This window comes from Rhinolophus sinicus, linkage group LG01 (assembly GCF_036562045.2).
Source record: "Rhinolophus sinicus isolate RSC01 linkage group LG01, ASM3656204v1, whole genome shotgun sequence".
Classification (NCBI taxonomy): Eukaryota; Metazoa; Chordata; class Mammalia; order Chiroptera; family Rhinolophidae; genus Rhinolophus; species Rhinolophus sinicus.
In genome coordinates, this window is record NC_133751.1 from 107,212,306 (window position 1) to 107,240,080 (window position 27,775).

General features: G+C 34.2%; 1 protein-coding gene across 6 annotated transcripts in view; it reads left to right on the forward strand.

Annotated features, from left to right (window-relative positions):
* The window catches only part of ATR (ATR checkpoint kinase), a 118,552-nt gene extending 91,043 nt beyond the window's left edge, over positions 1-27,509 (forward strand). For 3 of the 6 annotated variants that reach the window (XM_019753574.2, XM_074334028.1, XM_074334036.1), the window contains 11 exons: positions 2,058-2,155; positions 3,358-3,590; positions 4,554-4,688; positions 6,716-6,916; positions 7,939-8,082; positions 9,870-10,020; positions 13,096-13,252; positions 13,364-13,517; positions 14,826-14,977; positions 25,574-25,679; positions 26,548-27,509. In XM_019753574.2, the coding sequence (XP_019609133.2) occupies positions 2,058-2,155; positions 3,358-3,590; positions 4,554-4,688; positions 6,716-6,916; positions 7,939-8,082; positions 9,870-10,020; positions 13,096-13,252; positions 13,364-13,517; positions 14,826-14,977; positions 25,574-25,679; positions 26,548-26,721 (1,705 nt within the window). In that variant the 3' untranslated portion in view covers positions 26,722-27,509. Of the gene's footprint in view, positions 1-2,057; positions 2,156-3,357; positions 3,591-4,553; positions 4,689-6,715; positions 6,917-7,938; positions 8,083-9,869; positions 10,021-13,095; positions 13,253-13,363; positions 13,518-14,825; positions 14,978-25,573; positions 25,680-26,547 lie in introns of those variants that run through there. The other 3 variants (XR_012497057.1, XR_012497058.1, XM_074334043.1) reach the window with 3 other exon arrangements.
* The last annotated feature ends 266 nt before the right edge of the window (positions 27,510-27,775 follow it).

Here is a 27,775-nt window from a genome sequence, read left to right on the forward strand (position 1 = left end):
ATTTCAGGCCCTCATTCCCTGAGCCACCTTCCCTAGAATTCCAGAAGACCCTGAATCTAATATAATTAATGGTTGTATTTAATTTCTGGTGGAATCTTTCCTTCCAGCCCATTCTGCTAAGTAGTATGTATGAAAATGACTTTAAAGTTAGACGTGTAGAAGGAACTTATCTCTTAAACTAGATAACAGTTGAAATATAACTTAATTTCATATATTAGTGTATTATCATCAAATAATACATTGTCTATGCCTACTATTAATATTGTCAAAATTATTAATTCCTAAGAAATAGTAGTGACATTCCACTCATTCTTATCATACTCACATACTATTGCTTTACATTGAAAAGGAACTTACTTCAGGGCAATAAATCTATTTAAAGTTCTATTATCTATTTAAATTATCTATTTAATTATCTATTATCAGGTATTTTGACTTCTCATTTCAGCATTGTCAGAAATCTAAGCAATATTTTTTCATCAGTGATGGTAGGATTGCAAGATTTGGCCAAGCCTTTCTTCCTACAATGGAATTCAAGTTTTATAAAATCCAAACGTAATTTTATTAACTAATGATTGTTAGTTGTTTATTGTTGAGGCAAAATTCCTGGCATATTGATGTTCTGAAATGGCAGCAGAAGCAGAGAACAGTTATTAAATGCATTTTCTTTTCTAAAACAAGTGATAGCTTTCATTTGCTCTTTAGTACTAGCATATATCATGTGAGTTAGTATACAGAATTGATTTAATACATTTCTTCTAAAATGGAGTTACTTAGTGTCTTTAACGTACATAACACTGTTAGGTATAGTGTGAGATTTTTAGAAGTACAGCTTAAAGTGAGTCTATTTTAGAACATTTTATCCATAGTAGTTAAAGTAAAGCATTTGCATACTTAAAGGAGTAAACTCACCTGGCTAGTAAACTCACGAGACTTATCTCCTGAGTGATTGAATGACTGTGTTATTCCTCATAAATAAAGCATCAGTATTTGCCGTCAGAGACCTATAATCCAATTATTAGGTTGGTGCAAAAGTAATTTTGGTTTTTGCAATTCTTTTTAACCTTTTAAAGCACAATTACTTTTGCACCAACCTAATAGATAGAGAAGCCTTAAGCTCATAAAACATTTTAAATAATGGTACATAACAGAATGTGTGATCAGATATCGAAATAAATGGTATAAATATCAAATATCTTTTTGATATTAGCAAGATACTAAAAATGAGCCAAACAAGTCCAGAAGTCAGTGATTTTGGGCAAATCTGAAGTCAAAACGCAATCCACTGGCTTTATGATTTCCAAAGCATACCTCTTCGCACTGGGTTGCTACAGAAGTCCAGTAGGCCTCATGTAGAAGGTAGGATTTGAAAGATAATTCAATTCAAGAAGGAGAGGACATTACACTAAGTTTTCACAGGTTTGGCAGAGAAACAGGGTTTGACTGATTTGTTCAGAGGATGGTGAGGAAATTAGCCTTGATGGAGGATGTATGCTGGTGAGTAGTGAGTGACTAAAATTGGAATGTTATAAAGAAACAAGATTGTAAATATTTGAATCCCAGGCGGAGCCATTCATGTAGTTTTAATATATAGGCAGTTGATTCTTATTTTTGAACAGAGGGAGAGCATGATAAAACTAGAATTTAAGGAATGTTTGTCTGGAATTTATTGCAGGGAAGTAATGTAGAATTAGGGAGACTAAGTTATTGTAATTTCCCAGAAATTGAGTGATTGGGCCTGACCTAGGTTTATGGTTATCGAATGCAAATGAAGGCACAGATCCTAAGGGTTATTTGAAAGAGTATCGACAGGACTTTGACTAGGTCATAACTTGTATTAATTTTGGAGTAGGCAATATGGGGCTTAGTGAGGAATATATGTAGTAAGAAAAAAAAGAAGAGAGGAGTCAAAGTTAACCTCTGCTAGGAAGAAATACTGATACCATAATTTTTGTCAGAGGGCTATATATTACTCAAGTAGCAGTTTAAATCTTAAAATTTTAATTTATATAATACAAACAAAGAACACTATTAATAATATCTTTGTATAATTGCAGATCTCTACAGTACGGAAATCAATTCATATATCAGTCAATGCCACGGATGTTATCACTATGGCTTGATTTTGGTGCTAAGGCCTATGAATGGGAAAAAGGTATATTAATTTTGTATGTAAGAATTTAAGGAACTGAGAAGAATTATAATTTTGGTATGAAGTCAGATTTGGCTTGACAGTCTAACTTATTAAAAGCTAGGAATGAATTTGATAATTAAGATTTTATAAATTAAAAAAATCAGCTGTAATTGAAAAATAAATTTAAAAGATTTTATATAAGTGTGAGCAAGAAACTAAATATTAAAAAGGGGAAAGACTAAACAGACTTTTTAATTAAAATACAGTTAATGTATATTAGTTTCATGTGTATTATATTAGTTTCAGGTGTACAGCATAGTTATTCAACATTTACATACCTAACAAAGTGATCACAATAAGTAGTAACTGTTACGGTACAAAGGTATTACTATGTTATTGACTATATTCCCCATGCTGTACAGTACATCACCATGACTTATTTATTTTATAATTGGAAATTTGGACCTCTTATTATTCCCTTTCCCCCTTTTCACCCTTCTCCCACTTCCTTTCCTTCCAGTGGCCATCAGTTTGTTGTCTGTATCTGAGTCGGTTTCTGTGTGGTTTGTTGGTTTGTTTTGTTTTTTAGATACCAAACATAGATTTTTTAAGTAGTTGTAGTTCAGGGCCTGCAAATGAAAATCTGCTCATTCCTTGATGAACCTAACACATACTGACAAATATTAGTTTAAGCCAAATAATTTATTATAAAATTACAAGGGATTGTGGCTTGTTCTGTTTGTTTCTAGTGAAAATTAATGGCCCTTGAATTTTTCAATGGCCCTACATATTTTGTCTTACTTGGACAGAAAAAACTATCTTTTCACAAATTGGCAAGTGATCTGGCTTTGTACACAGGAATAACATACAGTAGTCCCCCCTTGTCCACAGGGTACACGTTCCAAGACCCCCAGTGGATGCCTGAATCCGTAGATAGTACCAGACCCTAATAAGCTGCTTCAACTCTGATGGAAATGTGGCAGCAGGTTCTTCATCAGCAGGCGTAGCCTCTCCAGTAACATTTATATTTTTTAGTCCAAACCTATTTTTCATGTAATATTTTCAGACAACAGTTGACTGCAGGTAACTGAAACTGGAAAGCAAAACTGGGGATGGGAAGACTATATCTTGAAGCTATTTTTAAAACAAAATTTTTCTTCTGTGAAATGAACTGATATACTGTTTTATTCTTTACTATTTTTTAACTTTGATTTTTCTTCCAGCTGCCCGCTGTGATCGTGTACAAATGAGAAATGATCTAGCTAAAATAAACAAAGTTATCACAGAGCACAAAAATCACTTAGCTCCATATCAGTTTTTGACTGCTTTTTCACAATTGATCTCCCGAATTTGTCATTCTCATGATGAAGTTTTTGTTGTATTGATGGAAATTATAGCCAAAGTGTTTCTGGCTTATCCTCAGCAGGCAATGTGGATGATGACAGCTGTGTCAAAGGTAATATATTAGTCACAACAGTGTTTTTATCCATTTTATATGGCATTAATTATTTAATGCTAATATGATGATGAAAGTTTTAGGGTTTCTCTCTACAAATCTCATTAGATTTGTACCAAGCATAAATTTTAAATACTTTAAAAAGAGATATTATAGCATTATGTCTCATTTTAAAATTTAGAAAATTTACCGTATCAAAAGAAGTGACTACCATGTTTAAGATAAAAAAATTCAATATGTTTTTTTCTTTATGAAGTCTATAAACTGTTAGTGTTTGCTATAAAATGGCAACCTATATTTTTTTCAAATGTTTTAATCCAAAGTACTTGAACTATTAATACTAGAAAAATTTTGTTGCATTATTAATGGAACTTTACAAGTTTGTAATACATATTTAATTAATAGTTTTGAGAATTTCAAAAATACACAGATATAATCAAGAAAAAATTCACTCCTCTACTATTCATTAATATTTTGGTGTGTTTTTGTATGTTTATTTTCTATGTGTATTTTAGCCCTAATTGGATCACAGATATATAATTTCATATTTTTTACTTTAGCTTGTTACTATAAGCATGTTCCCATGTTATTAAATATTCTTTGAAGACAATTTTAATAACTACATAAAATGCTATAGTAGTTAGCCTTTTATAATTTATATAACTGTTGTTAATCATTAAGGTTGTTTATGTTTTTTGCTATTGTAATACATGTAGACGCATCTATATTTATTCTCATTTCTAATTATTTCTTCCAGGTAGATCCTAAGAAGGGAATTCATCAGGTCATAAGATAGCAGCATTTTTATGGCTATTGATAGTATTGCCAAATTGATTTCTAGAAAATTTGTATCAGTATAAACTCTCATCATAAATACTTTTTAAGTTGATTTTTGTAAAAAGTTCTGTTGTTACCTTTTTAAAATCTTATATAAAGTTATGTTTAACATTTTTTTTATGACAGTCTTCTTATCCCATGCGTGTGAACAGATGCAAGGAAATCCTAAATAAAGCTATTCATATGAAAAACTCATTAGAAAAATTTGTTGGAGATGCGACTCGCCTAACAGATAAGCTTCTAGAATTGTGCAATAAACCGGTATTGTCATAAATCTTACTACTTATAAATCAATGTTGGATAATCTTGTACAAAACTTCTATATGATTTTAGCTAGTTTTCTTTTATTTAATTAAAATTCTAACATATATGGATATATACATATATAAAAAGTTATCACATTGTATACTTTAAACATGTGCAGTTTAATAAAGCTCTTTTTAAAATTTCTAACATGTCCCTCTCTCAGCTATCCTCCAAATTTCTAAAAGTTCCTCTTAATGTAAATTTTTCAGAGAGTAAATTATATTTATTAAAAATAATTTTAAGTAGAGGATATGAAATAAGACATAAAAATATAAGTATGTAAAATACTCAGTTAATTCAACTTGTCTCTATAATTGTTTTCTGTCATATCTTTAAAGTTTCAAAACTTATACACATTAACCTACATACATGAGAGGAAAGACGATTGGAGTTTTGGTTTTCATTCTTTCAGTACACATTTCAGTATCTACCAGGAGACAAACACTGTGCTAAGGGAAACACAGATGAATAAGATATGTTCTCCTGCCCTGAAGTGCTCATAGTGTCGTAGGAAACTAAGCAGATGGTTATTATCTAGTATAAAAACTACTTTTTTTCAGTAGACTTGTGACTAGAATATGGACATGCTTATAGGAGTGACCCCTATTCTACAAAAGGAATTAGAAGGGGACAAAAAGCCCCGAAGAATGTCTAGGAAAGGTAAAGGTGGGGCTAGGTTAGGTATAAGGAGGGAGAGACTCTTTATAAGATAAATAGCTAGATTTCACTTTGCAAATATTCATTCTATTAACTGTTTGTAGGTGAGAAAATACAGACCATCCTATTTCTCACTTTCCCTTCATCAGTAAACATCTTGAAAGAGTGATATGTTTTTGCTGTCTGCATTACCGTATTTTGCTGTGTATAATGCACACTTTTTTGCCCAAATTTGTGAGGGAAAAATAAAGATGAATATTATACATGGGTAGTACTAATTCTGTATCTATATGCATGTTGTTGTTTTTTTTATGCATGTTTTTAATTCTTTTATTTACGCTTATGAGTTAAAAGTGTAACTCTAGAAATCAATAATGGTATCCATATGCAAAATAATACCCTGGAATGTGATGTGGTTTTGTTGAGCTTACCACAAATTTGAAACAACAGGAGTTCTCGGCCTTCTGTGATGTGTAGATATGGTAAATTTGTTATCAGTACATAAACTGTCTTATACCTTGTATCTAGTCTTGTGTTTTATAATTACTTGTTACATAAAATTTCCTGTACCATAATATGTTAAAAAAAAGAAGCTAAAGTTCCTTTATGATACAAAAAATAAGTACCTAAATGTAAACAAATAAAGATTTGAATTAAAAAAATAAAACGGAAGAGTTTTATTCCCCTGAAAATTTGTGCCAAAAACGTGGTTGCGCATTATACACGGGAGCACATTATACACAGCAAAATACGGTAATTCTATTTGACGTCTAATGCACTTAACATTGTCAAAAACAGTGTTATGATAATGGTCAACATTTATTAAACACTGGCACTTTTTCTAAGTGCTTTACATGACAAGTTTCCAATTCTTTATCTGTTTCCAAAGTTTCCAAAACTTTGTGGTCAGCTACATTTAGGAAATCAGAATTTTGCAGATTTTTAAAGGTAATATAGTACATATACTTTGAGTATTGTAAATAGATATCTAATTATTTTTGTAGTGAAACATATTAATCTTTGCACTGAAAAATTTAGATATCATTTTGCTGCCAAATGAGATGAGGTACCAAACAAAGTGATTTACAAAGCTCTTTGGGTTTTGTAATGTCTGATGGATTTTAGGTTCTGTTATCTCCTTAGTCATTTAACAATACTATGATGTAGGTATTATTATTGATAAGGTGAAAGACTACCGAGAGGTTAAAATGAGGTGGTGTGTAAAAATTACTTAGAAAACTAAGGGTTCTGTAATTCAAGGTTTGGGTGAAACTAAGGGTTCTATAACAGAAATTAAAATGTACTTTCCTCCCCCTCTCCCCCAGGTGAATGGAAGTAGTTCCACATTAAGCATGAGCACTCATTTTAAAATGCTTAAAAAGCTGGTAGAAGAAGCAACATTTAGTGAAATCCTCATTCCGTTACAATCAGTCATGATACCCACTCTTCCATCAATTCCAGGTGCCCATGCTAACCATGATCCATTTCCTGGGCATTGGGCCTATATTTCAAGCTTTGATGATACGGTAAACTTCAGTTTTATATAACCGTTGTTTTTTTTTTAATTATTATTAAGTTAAAATTTTCAGATTATGTTTAAAAGTGTTTTTCTCAGAGACTAAATGAATTTTATTGCAAAGGAAAAAACGATTGTAGTTCAGAAAAGTAAAACTGGTACTGGTGAAGCAAAATTAAGTGATAAAAAATCCCATGTTGATTTTCATATGCTCATATTTGTTTTAGTCCTAAAAACTATTTTTTTCACAATTTTTTCATACTCTTCCTTTGTCAATTAAGGAGAACAGAAAGAGAACAAAATACAGTCTTTTGTTTGTATTTTGGAAGGAGGTGAAATTCTTCTAGAAAGAGCTTGATTCTGTTTTTGAAGTATGATAATGTAACTATTTTAAAGAAATGGTACTAGAGCACTTCTAAGTAAACACTTTTAAAAACTATATTTATTCTAATACTTCTGTGACTCAAAGCATTTGTTTAACTGCTTCAGAGCCAGCTACTAAACTACATAATGAAATCAGTCTTATCACTTAGAGTCATGCTTTGTTTTTAATGTGATATTATTCAGCTTATTTACTCACCTCATAAGGTAGACTTGATTTTAGAGGAATTTCTTTTTTCAAATATCAAGTTACTTTCAATTAATAAACATTTCTTACTATTAAAGACATTTAAAAATAGTGTCTCAGGCTCTGAAGAAAGGTCCTAAAAATACTTCAAAAATCTTTTTAACATTGTGACTGCTTTAAGAGGCTGCCTGAATTTGGATGTGTACGTACTTACAGTGCTGCTAAAATAATCCTTTTACTTCATAGCCATTCTTTGTGGGTGAAAATGTGTCTCTACTCATGGGCAACTATTGTTTTCATAGATCATAGATAATTAAAAGAAATTGTTAAAATAGTAAATTTACTGCATAACATGAGTTATTATATTCTCCTTTTTATTATATTAGGTAACACAATATTTATAATACATATAGAAATTTAAACAAAGAATTTTGACCTTAATTTATGTATAACTCATCTTTTAGGTGGAAATTCTTGCTTCTCTTCAGAAACCAAAGAAGATCTCTTTAAAAGGATCAGATGGGAAGTTCTACATCATGATGTGTAAGCCAAAAGATGACCTGAGAAAGGATTGTAGACTAATGGAATTCAATTCCTTGATTAATAAGGTTTGAGATAGTTTGCTTTTTAGAAGTACCATAATTACTATCAATGTGATGCGGGCTTTTCAGTATGTAAATAGATCAATCTTAGAATGAAATGTAGTGCCTTTCATTTTTGATTAATTTTTTTAATTGGGATAAATTCCACATAACAAAATTTAACATCTTAACCATTTTTAACTGTCTGGTTCAGTTTAGTGGCATTAAGGTCCCTCACATTGTTGTACAACAATCACCACCATCTCTCTCCAGAACTTTTTTCATCTTCTCAAACTGCAACTCTGTATCCATTAAACACTAACTCCCTATTCCCTTTCCCCCCAGGGTCTGGTAATCACCATACTACTTTCTGTCTCTATGAATTTTATTACTCTAGATACCTCATATTGGTGGAATCATACAGTATTTGTCCTTTTTTACTGGCTTATTTCACTTAGCATTATGTCTTCAAGGTTCATCCATGGTATAGTATCTGTCAGAATTTCTTTTCTTTATAAAACTGAATAGTATACCACTGTATGTATAGACCACATTTTGTTTGTCTGTTCACCCCAGTGGACACTTGGGTTGCTTCCACCTTTTGGCTATTGTGAATAATGCTGCTATGAACATGGGTGTACAAATATTTGTTTGAGTCCCTGCTTTCAATCTTTTGAGTATGTACCCAGAAGTAGAATTGCTGGTTTTACTTAATTTTTTAAAAAATAAGATACTATTATTATATTGAGAAAAATGTATAAGATATATTAATGAGGGAAAATATTTTCTATGTAATGTTTAAATTATCTATAACACATTTTTTTCTATCAGATTTATTTATGTTTTATGTTTCAATGCTAGAAAGACAGTGCTAGGTTCTATTTTAATCAACACACTGTTTTAAGGTGATTATTAGTATTTTTGGGGGTTCTGTTGGTAAGTACTTGATTTCTATCTTGGAAATTATATAAGAAATCTCATTAAAAGGTTAAATTTGTGTGGTCTTAGATATTTTGAGCTGTTCTGTAGCCAGGTATTTATAAATGCATAGCACCTGTTTTTCTATTTGTAAAAATAAATCATAACTGTAAATCATACTGTAAAAAACCTTATTGTTTTTCTATTAGCTTTTTGTCCCTCCTTTCCATCCCTTCCCTCATTTTACCAGTACCTCTTTTGTTAGCAGGAAAAGCTTTGGACCTTTAACAAAGAAAAGATACAATTATAGATGTGTGCTTAGTATATTCCATGCAGTTAAAAGAATTAAACAAAATACTGTTTATCCTTACCTAATATATTTCAGGATTAATCAGAAGAGATGTGAAAAGCTTTCTTATGCTAGAAGAGAATTTTTCAAATGAAGCTGTAATATTAAACTGCAAGAGTAAGAAATATATTTTGGGGATATCATAAAACTCATACTTTTTTGTTTATGCATTTTTGAGATAATCAAAATTAATCAGCAGTCTCTGTACCTAAGTACCTAATGTTTCAGTAATATTTTCGAAGGAATAAAATATAAGAGTATTTTGTCATTGTTTAATGTACAGCCATCATATTTTTAAACACAATATTGTTGTCACATTAATAGTTTATAATTAAAAAGGAGGACTTACCCAAGGCATTTTTAATGATTTGGAAATAGATTAGGGATACTGTTCCTGGCCTTTCATTCTGAAGAACTATTCATCTACATTGCATAGTAAGCTTTCATTGACCTTCTTTTGCTATGAAATGAACAATCGTTAGATATATTTGGCATAACATTTAGAAATTTTTAATTTTTGATTTTTTTGTGTTTTTTTTCTTAATAGTGCTTAAGAAAAGATGCAGAATCTCGTAGAAGAGAACTTCATATCCGAACATATGCAGTTATTCCACTGAATGATGAATGTGGGATTATTGAATGGGTTAACAACACTGCTGGCTTGAGACCAATTCTGACCAAACTATATAAGGAAAAGGGTACCAAAATTAATTCTTACAATATAAATATAATATGGCAATAATAGCTGCTAACATATAATATGTATGTAATTCTTATTAACATATGTTATTATACATTTTTTTGGTATAAGCCATGATGAAATATCCAGTCAAATGAGAACCAATACACAGAAGTACTGAAGTATTTTCTTTCCTTGTATCTTAATTCCTTCTCTATCTTCCATCTTAGAAGGATTGAGGTAGTTTACAAAAATGTATGTAAAAATTTGTTTTTCACAAACTTACTGGTTAGCCATCCTGAAACTACTTCATGTGCTTACTAGACTTTAGCAAATAAGTAAATATATCATGGCTAAATGAGAGCTGGGTTTTCACTGTCCAAGGAAGAAAAGCAAAGGAAAGACTAGAATGAAGGTGAAAGTATTAGATTAGAAGTAGAGGTGCCCACTGGTCAAACCTGGGATGATTTGAGCACCAGAATAAATAATGATAGTGTTGAATTATAACCCACGGAATAAAATAATAATAATAAATACACATGAGTCCACACTGATGTAAACAAATATGTGAATAAATAAGTAAATAAATAGGGAAGTAGGAGCAGTTCTTCCTTACAGTAAATTGAAATGAATAAATGTAGAAGAAATGATGGAAATAGAATATCAACAATTAACAAATACCATAGTAATAATTGTTACAGGCAATGAATATCAGTGGATGCTTAAATTAGTAGGAAAAGTATGATGGGAAACAGGTTATTTACAGAGTCTCAAAGTATATCCTTACAGAATAACTTATTAATTACAGACAGAAAAAATAGTAACTTTACAATGGAGAAACAAAAACATAACTGCTCAGAACTCTTAAAAAATGTCAACATAATGAAAGACAAAGACAGAAATTTCCCAGATTTGAGGACATTATGGAGACATGACAGCTGTATGCAGTATGGAATCCTGGATTGGATCCTCACCTAGAAAAAGGACAATAGTGTGGGACATTTGGTGAAATTTGGAGAAGATCTGAATGTTAGTTAATAATATAACAAAATTTCCTAGTTTAGATAATTACACTACTGTTATAAAAAAGATGAACAGTAAGAAAATCTGGGTGATAAATATATGGGAATTCTTTGTATCATTTATGTAATTTACAGTGCATTTCAAATAAATATATGAAGTTATCAGAGTGAAGTAGAATATAGTGTATTAATTTTCTAGGGCTGCTGTAACAAAATACCACAAACTGGTTACAAACAATGGAAATTTAATCTCTCACAGTTCTGGAGGCTAGGAGTCCAAAATCATGGTGTCAGTAGGGCCACGGTATCTCTGAAGGCCCCAGGGGAGAATCAGTTCCAGTCTTTTCTTTTTTAAACTTTTTTTTTTTTTTTTTTTTAATTTATCGTATTTTAAGTGTGTTTTTTCCAGGACCCATCAGCTCCAAGTTAAGTAGTTGTTTCAATCTAGTTTTGGAGGGCGCAGCTCACAGTGACCCATGCAGGGATCGGACCTGCAACCTTGTTGTTAAGAGCATCGTGCTCTAACCAACTGAGCTAACCCACCGCCCCAGTTCCAGTCTTTTCTCTTAGCTCTGGTGTTGCCAGCCATCCTTGACATTTCTGGGCTTATAGATGCATCACTTCATTCTCTGTCTCAGTCAGAGTAGTAGTCTCCCTAAGGCTGTGTCTCTGTTTTCTTAAAAGGACATCAGTCATATTACATGAAGTGCCCACCCTAATGACTTCATCTTAACCTAATTCCTGTTTCCAAATAAGGTCACATTCATAGGTACCAGGGGATAGGACTTCAGCAAATTTTTTTTTTTTCTATTCCTTGCAATAATTTATTTGTCCTCCTAATGTACAACATGGGAATATAGTTAATAATACTGTATTGTATTCTTGAAATTTATTGAGTAGATCTTCAGCATTTTCAACACACGCACACAAATATGAGGTGAGGGATGCGTTCATTTACCTGATTGTGATAACCCCATTTCACAAAGTATACATATGTCAAATCATCATGGCATACACTTTAAATATATACAATTTCATTTGTCAATTGTATCTCAGTAATGCTGGAAAAAATAAATTATTTATCCTATGGATATTCAGCATATTTTTTGCAGGATATAATTCAACCTATAAAACATTAAGTAATATTGATGAATTACTGTATTATGGGTATTGTGGTATTTACATACATTTTTTTATTTATTGTTAACAAGCCTATTTATCCCTATTTTATGAACAGTGCCAAGAGGTTCAGTAACTTATCCAAGTTCACATATTTCAGCTACTGTATTGCAGAGCTGAAACTCAGACACATTAGAATCTGACTGCAAGGAACTTGCTGTTGACTTATTTTATTTAGAAAGATGAAATATATGTTTTAATTATTGCTATTGGATTTTTAAAAATACATATTTTCTACCTTGTCATGAACACAGTTGAACTATACAACATTTGAGTCTAAAAATCTCAAATTGCAAACTTGTCCATAAAACTTGCAGCTTGCTTTTGGTCCAAAAAGCACCAAACCAAGGTGGGCCTAAAAGTCACTCTATAGACCGGAGTCATACCAACCATCTAATATGGGATCAGAAATATATCAGAAGGGAAAGTTCTGCTTCTCCAGATGATTTGCATTGTACAGGATTAGTTACAAATCAGATATACTATGAATCTTCCAGGCTGGCCTTCACACAGAGTAGATTATTTCAGAGTTCTATAGTAGGTTTCTTAGTAATGAATGGTTCAGTGTCGACCATTACTGCATGCTGATTAACAGAGAGATCACTGTAATTTCAGTGAGGGCTGCAGCAGTTTTACAATTTCAGGGGCACTATTCGCATTCTGAGTGGTATCTTCTGGTATTATTTGATTCCACAACATTGGTTTTAGTTGACATTAATTATCATCAACAAGAAAATAAATTTACGTATGAATAGTTGAAAATATTCCATTCATGCTTTTGAATAACAATTTGAATAAGGGTTCATGTTCCCTGTCCTATTTTAACAACAACAACAAAAATGCCCCTTTTCTCGTTTGGCTTCTGTGTTAATGGAGATCACTCAACCTTGCAGGAGTTTATATGACGGGGAAGGAACTTCGCCAGTGTATGCTACCGAAGGCAGCAGCTCTGTCTGAGAAACTCAAAGTATTCCGAGAATTTCTCCTTCCCAGGCATCCTCCTGTTTTTCATGAGTGGTTTCTGAGAACATTCCCTGATCCTACATCATGGTAAGTTACCAAGAATATATATTATTATAGCTGGATTTTTAAAACTATTTTAGATTTATGCTGGCTCACATGCCTGAGGAGATTTGGTAGGCATCTTTGTGTTTTCTGTAGGTACAGCAGCAGGTCAGCATATTGCCGCTCCACAGCAGTCATGTCAATGGTTGGGTATATCCTGGGCCTTGGAGACCGTCATGGGGAAAACATTCTCTTTGATTCTTTAACTGGTGAATGTGTCCATGTGGATTTCAACTGTCTCTTTAATAAGGTATGTGATGTGATTTACTCTAGTTAATTGTATATTTTCTCCTAATTTTCTTTCCCCAACAACTGTTCTTGTAGACATAGCCTTTGGTAGCAGTTATAATCACAGTTGAATCACATTGAGAGTTTGTTGACTCGTTTTGATCAGTGAGTCCTGTAGCCCTCACTAAAGCAACTCAGAATGCAGAGAACTCAAAGGAGTGATGTAATAAAGCTAGCACTGAACCTGAAGTCCAAAAGCATAGTTTCAAGTTCTGACTCAGTTCTTCGTTACATGGACAAGTTCATATTGCTGAGACTCCCTTTTGGAGAAACAGAGTAATTTAATGTTTGGATGTTTCCAAAGCTGTCAGCATATCAGAATCATCTAAGAGTTTGGTTTGTTTGTTTTAATGTAGACACCTAGGAAATATCCCAGGAGGTTCAGATTCTATAGGTCCAGAGTGGGGCCTGGGAGTAAATTAAGGTGTAGACTCTCCCTGAGACCTCCTCCATTTTTCCAGTGTTATGATCCTGGAAGGCAGACTTGTAGGTAGACCCGCTTTTTCTTCATCCGCATTCTCTGTGCGTTGCCTTCTGCTGTCACAGGAAACCAAGAAAGATCACAGACCAAACTGAGAACAAATCAGAGATAAATTACTTGTATAAGTTCAGTCATACCTGAGAGGAATTGAAGGAAGCTGATTGGAGGGATTAAAAAGCCCTAAGAAAGGCAGGTTAGAGAATGGCAAAAAATAAATGAATTGGACTTCTTTATATTAGTAAGTTGGTGCAAAAGTAATTGAGGTTTAAAAGGTTAAAAATAATTGCAAAAACCGCAATTACTTTTGCACCAACCTAATACATGTTACATTTCCTGTCTGAGGGATATGAGCATCTAACACTTGGCTATATCTTATCCCCTCCTGTTTTAAAGTAAAAGTCTAAAAGAAAAGAAGAAAGATATGAGACTATTTGTATGTACTTTATATTATTCAAGAAGGACATTAAGGAAGTTAATATAAGACTAAATACTGAATGCATAAAAATTTCTGTATGCTATTGATCATAGTAATTCAGCAAAAGGTGACTACATCATCCATCCTCTAGATTTTATCCATGGGGTTGCATTCAAGTCCCAAAAGGCGAAGGTAGAGCCATATGGATGTTTTATGATACAGCTTCTAATGGGTTTTATTTGTAGTTACAGATATAAGTATTTTGAGGGTATGTTTGCTCTTTGCCAAGAGAGTGTAGATGTGAAGTTCTAAATTTTTTGCATTAAGATTTTAAAATTCTAACATTGCTTTTTGATAAAATGCATTGTTTTAAGGGAGAAACCTTTGAAGTTCCAGAAATTGTTCCATTTCGCCTGACTCATAATATGGTTAATGGAATGGGTCCTATGGGAACAGAAGGTCTTTTTCGAAGAGCTTGTGAAGTTACAATGAGGCTGATGCGAGATCAGAGAGAGCCTTTAATGAGGTAATCATCTATATTTTGTAAATAATTTAACAGTAACTTTGAATACAATTATTGGTTTCTGAGTTTGTTTTCTTTATATAGAATCTAATTTGCGTTGGTTGAAGTAGATTTTTTTAAATAATAGCTTTATTAAGATATAATTTACATACTATAAAATTCACTCTTAAAGTGTACACTACAGTGGTTTTTAGTATATTCACAAGATTGTGCAACCATGACCATTGTCTAATTATAAAACATTTTCATCACCCCCAAAAGAAATTAACAGCTACTCCCCATCCTTACTCCCCCACCATCCCCTAGCAACCGCTAATCTACTTGATGTCTCTATGGATTTGTCTATTCTGGACATTTCATGTATAGATGGGATCATACAACATGTGGCTGTTTGTGTCTGTCTTCTTTCACTTATTACAATGTTTTTAAGGTTTATCCAGGCTGTAGCATGTATCAATACTTTATTCTTTTTTATTGCCAAATAATATTCCATTGTTTGGATACCAAATTTTAAAATTAATGGATACCATTAATTTCAATTAATGGACATTTGGATTTTTTCCACCTTTTGGTTATTGTGACTAGTGTGGCTGTGAACTTTGCATATATGAGTGTTTTTTTTTTGTTTTGTTTTGTTTTAATTAAATTTATTGCGGTGACAATTGTTAGTAAAATTACATAGATTTCAGGTGTACAATTCTGTATTACATCATCTATAAATCCCATTGTATGTTCATCACCCAGAGTCAGTTCTTCCATCACCATATATTCGATCCCCCTTACCCTCACCTCCCCCCACCCCCCTTACCCTCTGGCAACCACTAAACTATTGTCCGTGTCTATGAGTTTCTGTTTCTCATTTGTTTGTCTTGTTCTTTTGTTGTTTTTGGTTTATATACCACATATCAGTGAAATCACATGGTTCTCTGCTTTTTCTGTCTGACTTGTTTCGCTCAGCATTACTCTCTCAAGATCCATCCATGTTGTCACAAATGTTCCTATATCATCTTTTCTCACTGCGGAATAGTATTCCATTGTGTATATGTACCACAACTTCTTTATCCATTCATCTATCGAAGGACATTTTGGTTGTTTCCATGTCTTGGCCACCGTAAACAAAGCTGCAATGAACATTGGAGCACACGTGTCTTTATCTCTAAATGTTTTCAGATTTTTTGGGTAGATACCCAGGAGAGGGATTGCTGGGTCATCCGGCAATTCTATTCGTAATTCTTTGAGGAACCTCCACACTGCCTTCCATAACGGCTGCACCAGTCTGCATTCCCACCAACAGTGTATGAGTGTTCCTTTTTCTCCACAACCTCTCCAACATTTGTTACTATTTGTCTTGTTGATGATAGCCATTCTGACTGGGGTGAGGTGATATCTCATTGTGGTTTTGATTTGCATTTCTCTGATGATTAGTGATGTTGAGCATTTTTTCATATGTTTATTTGCCATTTGTATGTCCTCTTTGGAGAAATGTCTCTTCAAGTCCTCTGCCCATTTTTCAATTGGGTTGTTTGTTTTTTTGTTGTTGAGTTGCATGAGTTCCTTGTATATTCTGGATACTAGCCCCTTATCGGAGGCACTGTTAGCAAAAATCTTCTCCCATTCAGTTGGTGGCCTCTTTATTTTGTCAATGGTTTCTTTTGCTGTGCAGAAGCTTTTAAGTTTCATATAGTCCCATTCGTTTATTTTAGCTTTTACTTCCATTGCCTTTGGAGTCAAGTTCATAAAATGCTCTTTGAACCCAAGGTCCATAAGTTTAGTACCTATGTTTTCTTCTATGCAGTTTATTGTGTCAGGTCTTATGCTTAAGTCTTTGATCCATTTTGAATTAACTTTGGTACATGGTGACAAATAGCAGTCCAGTTTCATTCTTTTGCACGTGGCTATCCAATTCTCCCAGCACCATTTATTGAAGAGGCTGTCTTTGCTCCATTGTATGTTTTTAGCTTCTTTGTCAAAAATTATCTGTCCATATTTATGTGGTTTTATTTCTGGGTTCTCAATTCTATTCCATTGGTCTATGTGTCTGTTTTTCTGCCAATACCATGCTGTTTTGATTATTGTGGCCCTGTAGTACAGGCCAAAGTCAGGAAGTGTGATACCTCCATTATAGTTCTTTTTCTTAAGATTGCTTTGGCTATTCGGGTCTTTTGTGGTTCCAAACAAATCTGATGATTTTTGTTCTATTTCTTTAAAATATGCCATTGGGATTTTGATGGGGATTGCATTGAATCTGTATATTGCTTTGGGTAATATGGCCATTTTAACTATGTTGATTCTTCCAATCCATGAGCACGGAATGTCTTTCCATTTCTTTGTGTCTTCTTCAATTTCTTTCAAAAATGTCTTATAGTTTTCAGCATATAGGTCTTTCACATCCTTGGTTAAGTTTATTCCTAGGTATTTTATTCTTTTTGCTGCAATTGCAAAAGGAATTGTTTTTTGTATTTCTTTTTCTGAGATTTCATTGTTAGTATATAGGAAGGCAATGGACTTTTGTGCGTTGATTTTGTAGCCGGCAACTTTACTGTATTTGTTGATTGTTTCTAATAGCTTTTTGGTGGAGTCTTTAGGGTTTTCTATATATAGCATCATGTCATCTGCAAAGAGTGATAATTTAACTTCTTCATTCCCAATTTGGATGCCTTTTATTTCTTTCTCTTGCCTGATTGCTCTGGCAAGGACTTCCAACACTATGTTGAAAAGCAGAGGTGATAGGGGACATCCCTGTCGTGTTCCTGAACGTAGAGCAAAGGGCTTCAGCTTTTCTCCATTAATTATGAGATTAGCAGAGGGCTTGTCATATATGGCCTTTATTATGTTAAGGTATTTTCCTTCTATACCCATTTTATTAAGTGTTTTAATCATAAATGGATGTTGTATCTTGTCAAATGCTTTTTCTGCATCAATTGATATAATCATATGATTTTTGTCCTTTATTTTGTTTATGTGATGTATCACATTGATGGATTTATGATGTTGAACCATCCTTGTGCCCCGGGGATGAACCCCACTTGGTCGTGATGAATAATCTTTTTAATGCATTGTTGTATTCGATTTGCTAGAATTTTATTTAGGATTTTTGCATCGGTATTCATTAGAGATATTGGTCTGTAGTTTTCTTTTTTTGTGCTGTCCTTACCAGGTTTTGGTATCATGGTAATGTTGGCCTCCTAAAATGAGTTAGGGAGTCCTGTCTCTTCTTCAATTTTTTGGAAGAGTTTGTGCAGAATTGGTATTAGATCCTCTTTGAAGGTTTGGTAGAATTCACTAGTGAAGCCATCTGGTCCCGGACTTTTGCTTTTGGGAAGGTTTTGGATGACTGATTCAATTTCGTTACTGGTGATCGGTCTGTTTAGATTTTCCAGTTCTTCATGGTTCAGCCTTGGAAGGCTATATGTTTCTAAGAACTTGTCCATTTCTTCTAGGTTGTTGAATTTGGTGGCATATAGTCCTTCATAGTATTCTTGGATGATCCTTTGTATTTCTGTGGTGTCCGTGATAACTTCCCCTTTTACGTTTCTGATTTTGTTAATCAGTGTCTTCTCTCTTTTATCTTAGTAAGTCTAGCCAAGGGTTTGTCAATTTTGTTAATCTTTTCAAAGAACCAGCTCTTTGTCACATTAATTTTTTCTATTGTCTTTTTGTTCTCTATTTCATTTATTTCTGCTTTAATTTTTATTATTTCCTTTCTTCTGCTGACCTTGGGTTTTACTTGTTCTTCTTTTTCTAGTTCTTTAAGGTGTAACATGAGGTTATTTATTTGGGAGTTTTCTTGTTTCTTGAGATAGGCCTGTAATGAGATAAATTTCCTCTTAAAACTGCTTTCGCTGCATCCCAGAAATTTTGGTAGGATGTATTTTCATTGTCATTTGTTTCTATGTATCTTTTGATCTCTCCTCTAATTTCTTCTTTGACCCAGTCTTTCTTTAAAAGTATGTTGTTTAATCTCCATGTATTTGTGTTTTTACCCCGCTTTCTTTTTACAGTTGATATTCAATTTCAAAGCCTTGTGATCAGAGAATATGCATGGTATGATTTCAATCTTCTTAAATTTGTTGAGACTGATTTTATGTCCCAATATATGGTCTATCCTTGAGAATGTTCCGTGTACACTAGAAAAGAATGTATAGTCTGATGTTTTAGGATGAAGTGCTCTATAAATGTCAATTATGTCCATTTCATCTAATGTGTCATTTAGGGCTACTATTTCGTTATTTATTTTCTGTTTGGATGATCTATCCATAGCTGTCAATGATGTATTTAAGTCCCCTAGTATAATTGTGTTTTGGTCAATTTCTCCCTTTAGTTCTGTTAGTAGTTGCTTGGTGTATTCAGTGCTCCCTGATTGGGGACATAAATATTGATGACTGTTATGTCTTCTTGTTGTACAGTCCCCTTCACCATTATGAAATGTCCATCTTTATCTCTTGTTATCTTTTTCACCTTGAAGTCTGTTTCATCTGATATCATTATGGCTACACCTGATTTTCTCTGGGCACCATTTGCTTGGAGTGTCAATTTCCACCCTTTCACTTTGAGTCTATGCTTGTCCTTGTAGCTGAGATGTGTCTCTTGGAGACAGCATATGGTTGGGTTTAGTTTTTTGATCCAATCTGCTACTCTGTGCCTTTTTATTGGTGAGTTCAGTCCATTTACATTTAGGGTGATTATTGATGTGTGAGGATTTCCTGTCATTCTATCTTTAGTTTTCTGGTAAGGCTGTGTCTCCATTGTTTCTTTGCCTTTTTGTTGTTGTCTATTAATTCTGTGTGGTGGTATTCCATGATGTTTCCCTCTGTTTCTTCTTTTATTTCAGTATATATTTGAATTCTGGATTTATTTTGAGTGGTTACCCTTAAGTTTATGTAAAAGAAAGTTTGATATTTAGAGTATTCCATTTTCTTCAGCACGTTCACTTTCTCCATTCCCATATTCCGGTTCAGGCCTTTACTCTCCCCCTTTCTGAGTTTTGGTTGCCACAAATTGTCCTTGTTGATGGTGGTCGAATAGCCTTCTTTAGTATTTCCTGTAGTGCAGGTCGTGTATTAGAAAATTCCCTCAGCTTCTGTATGTCTGGAAAGGTCTTTATTCCTCCTTCATATCTAAAGGATATCTTTGCTGGATATATTATTCTTGGCTCATGATTTCTCTCTTTCAATAGTTTGAATATTTGGTTCCACTCCCTCCTGGCTTGTAGAGTTTCTGCTGAAAAATCTGATGATAATCTAATGGGCTTTCCTTTGTATGTTACCGTCTTCTTTTCCCTGGCTGCCTTGAGGATTCTTTCTTTGTCGTTGATTTTAGACAGCTTCAATACAATGTGCCTTGGAGAAGGCCTGTTGGGATTGAGGTAACTAGGTGTTCTATTTGCTTCTTGGATTCGAGGGTCCAGTTCTGTCCACAAATTTGGGAAGTTCTCATCGACAATTTGTTTGAATATATTCTCTGTTCCTTCTCTCTTTCTTCTCCTTCTGGTATGCCCATTATTCTTATATTGCTCTTTCTGATGGAGTCAGAAAGTTCTTGTAGAGTTCTTTCATTTCTTTTAAGTCTCAAGTCTCTTTCTTCTTCTCTCTGTGTCATTTCCAGGTTTCTATCTTCGATGTCACTGATTCTTTCCTCCATCTGGTCAACTCTACTACCTAAGCTGGTTATTTCATTCTTAATTTCTTCTATTGAGTTCTTAATCTCCAGAAATTCTATTTGGTTCTTTTTTAAGATTTCAATCTCTTTCGTAAAATGCTCATGCTGTTCTTTGATTGAGTTTCTGAGTTCCTTTAACTGCCTATCTGTGTTTTCTTGTATCTCGTTGAGTTTTTCAGAACTGCAATCTTGAATTCTCTGTCATTTAAGTCACGTATTTCTGTATCTTTAAGTGCCTTCTCTGGAGATTTTTCACTTTCTTTCTGAGCTATCTTGTTGCCTTGGTTATTCATGGCGATTACTGGTTTACTATTTCTCTTCCTAGACATCTACAGGAGTGACTTCTGCAACAGGTTGATAGAAAGCGGTCTTTCTTTTGTTTGCCAGTACTTGTTGGTAGAATGTTTTATTATTTCTCCAACTGCAACTTTTTTTTCTCTCTCCCACAGTAGGGCTATGTTTTCTCTGCACTATTCTAACTTCTCACACAATGGGGGGATTCCCTGGGAGACAGGCTTCTCCTCTGTTAATAGTTCGTCTAGGTCACAGGGCGCAGTGTCCCGGTGGGTATGCGGAGAGCTTTTGATGTTCCAAAGCTCTTCCAGCTCCTGATTCAGAGCCCGTATGTTTCAGCAGTTCTGTTTACTCCTGCAGGGATCCGCCCAGATAGGTGGGGTCAGGGGCGGGGTGAGTTGTGAGAGGTGGCCCAGAGTAATGGCGGTGACCACCACCACAGCCGATCCTGCTTCCACAGCTCTCTCCCCTTTGCCGGAACTAGTTGGGCTGTGAATTTGTGTCTGCGGTACACAGTTCTCAAAATAGCAAATTTTCTGTTGTTTTGATCTGACACTGCTACTGTTTCACTTCTAGCACCGGGCAGGTGGGGGCGGGGCGAGCTCTGGGAGGGGTGGGAGGGGGCGGCTAGTCTCAGTGCCTAAGGCTCCGTTCTCTGCTCGGCAGTGCGGGCTTAAACCACCGTTTTCAGCCTTTTTCCCTCAGTCTTTTCTCCGAGGTCTCTGCCGTGAGCGTTGGGTTCAGCCGTGTTATATGCTGCCCCCTCAGCCCTGTGGAGCCCTGGCGGAGCCCTAGCAGTCCGATCTCCCGCAGCTGCGGTAGTTCCGGGGAGCAGCGAGCTCGGCGCACTGAGCTAGGTCTGCGTCCTCCGCCCGCGCGGCTCCGTCTCCGCGCACTTCTCCCTTTCCTCCTCCCTCCACTCGCGCGAATCTCCCACCTGTAGGTGATTTCTGTCGGTAGTGGGCCTCTTCGTTTTTGCCTGTGTGCTGTGCAGGGAGTCCTTTGTGGAGTTTTTGTTGTTCGATTCATTGTAAATTCCAGGGGAGCTTTACAGAGGCCCACCTCACGCCGCCATTTTTCCGGAAGTCCCCATATAAGTTTTATATGAATACATGTTTTCAGTTCTTTGGGGGTATACCTAGGAGGAGAATTGCTGGCTCATATCTTAACTCTAAGCTTAACATTTTGAGGAATTTTCAAGCTGTTTTCCAAAGCAGTTGTGATACTTTACAATCCCATTAGTAATGTGTAAGGGCTCCAATTCCTCCGCATCCTTATCAACACTTGTGATTGTATGTCTTTGTAATTTTACCCATCCTATTGAGTGTCAAGTGGTATCTCGTTGTTTTAATTTGCATTTCCTTAATGACCAATAATGTGAACATCTTTTCATGTGTTTATTGGTCAGTTATATATCTTCTTTGAACAAATGTCTATTCAAATCCCATTTTTAAATTGGATTATTTGTCTTTTTTTGTTGACTTGTAAGAGTTCTTTACATAATCTGGATACTAGACCCTTATGAGATATGATTCGCAAATATTTTTCTCTCATATATGTAGGCTGTCTTTTCCCTTTCTTGATGATGCTCTTTGAAGCATAAATTTATCTTTTGATAAATTCCAGTTTATCTATTTTTGTTGTTATTTGTGCTTTTGGTGTCATTATTTAAAAACTATTGCATAATCCTAAGTCATGAATAGTTAGTTACACCTGTGTTTTCTTCTAAGTGTTTTATAGTTTTAGCTCCCATATTTAGATCTTTGATCATTTTCAGTTATTTTTTGTATCTAGTGTGAGGTGTAGGGATCCATATTTATTCTTTTGAATATGCATACCCAAATGTCCCAGCACCATTTTTAAAATGAGTATTTTTCTCCATTTAATTGTCTTGACTTTTTTTTTATTAGTTTCAGGTGCACCAAACAATGTAATAGTTAGACATTTATCATTTATATCCCTCACACAGTGACAACCCCCTTCTCCCATCCACTACCCTTCTGACATCACACACAGCCATTACATTTCCACTGTCTCTATTCCTAATGCTGTACTCCGCTTCTTGTAACTATGTATATATATAAAATTGTAGTTGACATTCATTATTGTTCAGCTTCAGCTGTAGGTGTACAGTGCAGTGATCAGGCATCTACATCATCCCTGAGGTGGTCTCCCTAATGAGACAAGTGTCCATCGGATACCCTACACAATCTTTACAACATTATTGATTACATTCCCCAAATTGACTTTTGTATCCCCATGGCAATCTTACGGTTACTGACTGTGTTTTCTAATCCCCTCATCTTCCCCCTTATCCCTACCCCCCCTCCCATCTAACAACCCTGTTTTTCCTCTATGTCTCTGAGACTGTTTCTGATTAGTTTATTTGTCTTGGCACTTTTGTTGAAATCAATTGACCATATACATAAGAGTTTATTTCTGTGCTCTCAATTTTATTCCATTGATCTTTATTTCTAACTTATGCCAAGAACACACACTGTCTGATCACTGTAGCTTTGTAGTAAGTTTTGAAATCAGGAAGTGTGAGTGCTCAACGTTTTCATCTTTTTCAAGATTGTTTGGCTGTTATGGGTCCCTTGCATTTCCATCTGAATTTTAAGATCAACTTGTCAGTTTCTGCAAAAAGACAGCCTGGATTTGATAGGAATGACATTGAATCTGTAAATCAATTTGAGAAGTATTGCCATCTTATCAGTATTAAGTCTTGTGATCTGTGCATGTGGGATTGCTTTCTATTTAAGTCTTCTTTAATTTCTTTCAACATTTTGTAGTATTTGGTTTGCAAGTTTTTAAGTATTTTATTCCTTTTAATGCTATTCTAAGTGGAATTTTCTTAGTTTCATTTTTGAATTGTTGATTGCTGGTATATAGAAATATAACTGATATTTGTAGATTGATCTTGTATCCTGCAACCTCATTGAACTTGTTTATTACTTCTAATAGTTATTTTTGTAGATACCTTAAATTTTTTTCTCTACAACAGCACATCATCTGCAGATAATAGTTTTACTTCTTCCTTTCCAATCTCAATGCCTTTTCTTTTCCTTGCCCAATTGCCCTAGCTAGATCAATGTTAAGTAGACATGGAGAGAGTCTACAGTCTTGTCTTGTCCTGATTTGAGTGGTAAAGAAGTCCATCTTTCACTATTAAATATTATGTTAGCTGTGGGAGGTACAGTTGACCCTTGAACAATATGGGGATTAGGGGCACCGACCCCCTGCACAGTTGAAAATCTGCATGTAACTCCCCAAAAACTTAACTACTAATAGCCTACAGTTGTCTGGAAGTCTTACTCGTAAACAGTTGATTAACACGTATTTTGTATGTTATGTGTTTTTTATGTACTGTATTCTTACAATAAAAAGTAAGCCAGAAAAAAGCTAATGTTATTAAGAAAATTGTAAGGGAGAGAAAAAACTAATTATAGTACGGTACATATTTATTGAAAAAATCTGCATATAAGTGGACCTGCACAGTTCAAACCTGTATTGTTCAAGACTCAACTGTAGTTTTTTTAAAGGACAGATAAGCAGAGCTAGATTCTGAAAAGTCCACATGAGGCCAGTTTACACATTTAAACTTTGCCCTGAGAACAACCAGAAGTCATTGGAGGATACTAAGAAGAAAATAAAAAAAGAAGAGAAAATGAGATCATCAGATTTATACTATAGAAAAATAGTTCCAGTTTGTGCTAGAGGCCAGAAAGCTAGTTAAAAAACTGTGCATTAACCCAAGAAAACAATGATGGTGCACTGAATGAGGTAGTGACAGTAAAGACGGAGATAAGTAGAGAGACTCTAAAGATATTTAGGAGGTAGAATTGAGGAAGCCAGGATGATTCCTAGATTTTTGTTCAGGGCCAATGGGTGAATGATGTTGTTCTTTACTGATTTGAGGAATACAGGAGATACAGTTTGGGAAAGAGTCATGAGTTTTGTTTTGAAAACATTGAATTTGACGTGCCTTCAAGCTACCTAAGTGGTTTTCCCATAGGGAATTGGATTTGACTTTTAGAGCACAGTAGAAGAAGAATCTGGATTGGTCTATATCAGGGGTGTCCAAACTGCGGCCCGCGGGCCCACTGCGGCCTGCAATCCATTTTTAATTGGCCCGCAGCAAATTCCAAAAATATATTTTTTACTTAAATAAACCTGGTGAGGCAGTACGTACTTCACCTCAAGTGAGTTACCCAGCTGTTTGTGTATTTTACCGCGTATGGCCCTTGGTAAAAAACGTTGAAAAAAGTTTGGACACCCCTGGTCTATATGGAAAGCTATAGATGTTTTATGGTCATTGTGGAGACATGACAGGGGATAAAATTCACTCATTTAATAAATATTCATTAACCAGTTTATGTGATGCATTTAGAGACAGCACACAGACAGCACACATCTTACTTTACTCTCTAAGAATACCTCTGACCCTCTGTCTTTTGACTTCTCCTTCCCTCCTCATCCCAAAAGAATAATTTCACATATTTTACTGAAACAGTAATAATTGTGTTGTAAGAGCATTACCATTAGTAATCCTTCACTTATTCTTCACCTAAGTATTGACTTTATCAAGATTTCTTTTTACAAAGATAACACTGTATTATTACCATAATATTTTTGTTTCCATTTTAGTGTCTTAAAGACTTTTCTACATGATCCTCTTGTGGAATGGAGTAAACCGGTGAAAGGCCATTCCAAAGCACCACCGAATGAAACTGGGGAAGTCGTCAATGAAAAGGTTAGTAGAAGGTGTAGCTTGATTTGATATTGTATATCTCTACAAACGTGAGCTGATTCTAAATACTGTCAGTGACTGACCATTGAGTACTCTGAAATCCAGTTCTGTAGTATGTCAATACCCTAAGATTTCTTTATTGTCATTACTAATTGTTAACATTATCTTTGTATAATAAAAGCAGAGTTCGGGTCACACTTGTTTAGCCATAGACAATTCACAATTATGAGATAGAGTGGGAAAAACTTGAAGACCAATTGTGTGGACTTACACAGTAACAGGTCTCAGCTTTAATATGTAGAATTCACTCCTTACTAATATTAGTTGAAGCATCCAAGTTTGCAGATAGTTATTTTTAATAAGTTAGAATAGATTGAAGATTGTTTTTCTAACATCATTCTCACTTTTGCATTCTGATATGCTTTTTCGACTGAGAGAAATGTGTAGAATTCCAACTAGCTCACTTAGCACTTCTATTTGCATATACTAATATATTCTAAATATTAGGGATTAAAGTATTGTTGTTGTTATTAGAATATTCATCCAAATGTTTAAGTCCTAAACAGATTCAGGGTAGATTTTTTTAATGTTACTATTTTTCTAGAATTATAATGTGGAAGAGATATCCCTGGTTTTCAAATACTACAGAAAAATGTCTAAGCAGTTGATGTTGGATCAACATTGCAAGCCTTAAAGTCAGTTATTGCAGGTTGTCGTTCTTGTTTCATTTCTTTTCTTTTGTATTTGCTCTTAAAAAGGGGGTGAAATGGCGTTAACGTTTGTTAAATAACAGAAAGGTAGTAATTCCAAAATCAATATGCACATGTCATTGAGTTTTTAGCCTTTATGATTTTCAATTTCTTCCTTTTAGGCCAAGACCCATGTTCTTGACATTGAGCAGAGACTGCAAGGTGTAATCAAGACCCGAAATAGAGTGACGGGGCTGCCATTATCTATTGAAGGACATGTGCATTACCTTATACAAGAAGCTACTGATGAAAACTTACTATGCCAAATGTACCTTGGTTGGACTCCATATATGTGAAATGAAATTACTTCAAAGAATATGTTAATAACCTAAAATTAATGCACTTGGTATTAATTTGTGGTTGTATCTGTTCAATTCCAAAGTTCAACATAAGCTGCTTTATGTTCTCAGAGCAACTGGTATTATTTCTCCTTGACTGTTAATAATGTTTAAAATAATATGTTATTAAGAAATAAATTGCTTTCTTAATATATACTGTGTATTATAACCAGAGAAATGGAACATCCTATGTTCTTATGCTCTAAAAATAAGTATTTGCAAGAAAAAATCCAGCCTAATTTCATTTTACAACTTTTATTTTTAAGTACTCAATAGCATAAGGATTCATTTGAACACAAAAATATTATGTTGAATAAATTCTGTGGACAAAGCACGGTGCTAGATTTGTGCTCAGAGCTTATGTACCCAGCCTCTAGAAACTGACAGTGTAGTAAACCAGAGATATAAACATAAATACCACATCATATAAGTTCACTTAATAAACTCTTTGTGTATGGCTGAAAATGTGATAGAGAAAAAAAAACAAGCCACGAAGCACGAATATGAAAACTATGTAAACATTCTGTAATTTTGAAGATGCTGCCATACTGAAAGTGTACCTGAATGCAGAATCCAGTGGTCTTGGAAGGCAGCAATACTTGAAATTTCATGAGATTTTAAAACTACAAAAAAATTTTTAAATGTTTTCATGTTTTCCTGCAGAAGACTTAAAATAATTCATAATAATTACAAAGCAGTGAGGTTATTACATTAAAATAAATGGAAAACTTTATAACATGATTTCACTTAAGTTCACCTGAGAGAATTCTGCATTTTTTTGCATGGTTGAAAGTGTGATGGGGAAAACACTATAAGCCAGGAGGTATGAATGTGAAAACTAAACACAGAATTTCGTATCTAAGGCCTAATATTAATAGTTAAGGAGGAAGCTGGGCGGGGTGGGAGGTGGAGGGAGTTAGGACATTTTTTTTCCAACAAATAACTTGTTAAAGACTGTTTTTAAAAGAAACTTTGCCGAAAAAACCCCCTCACAAAACAAAACTAAACCAAA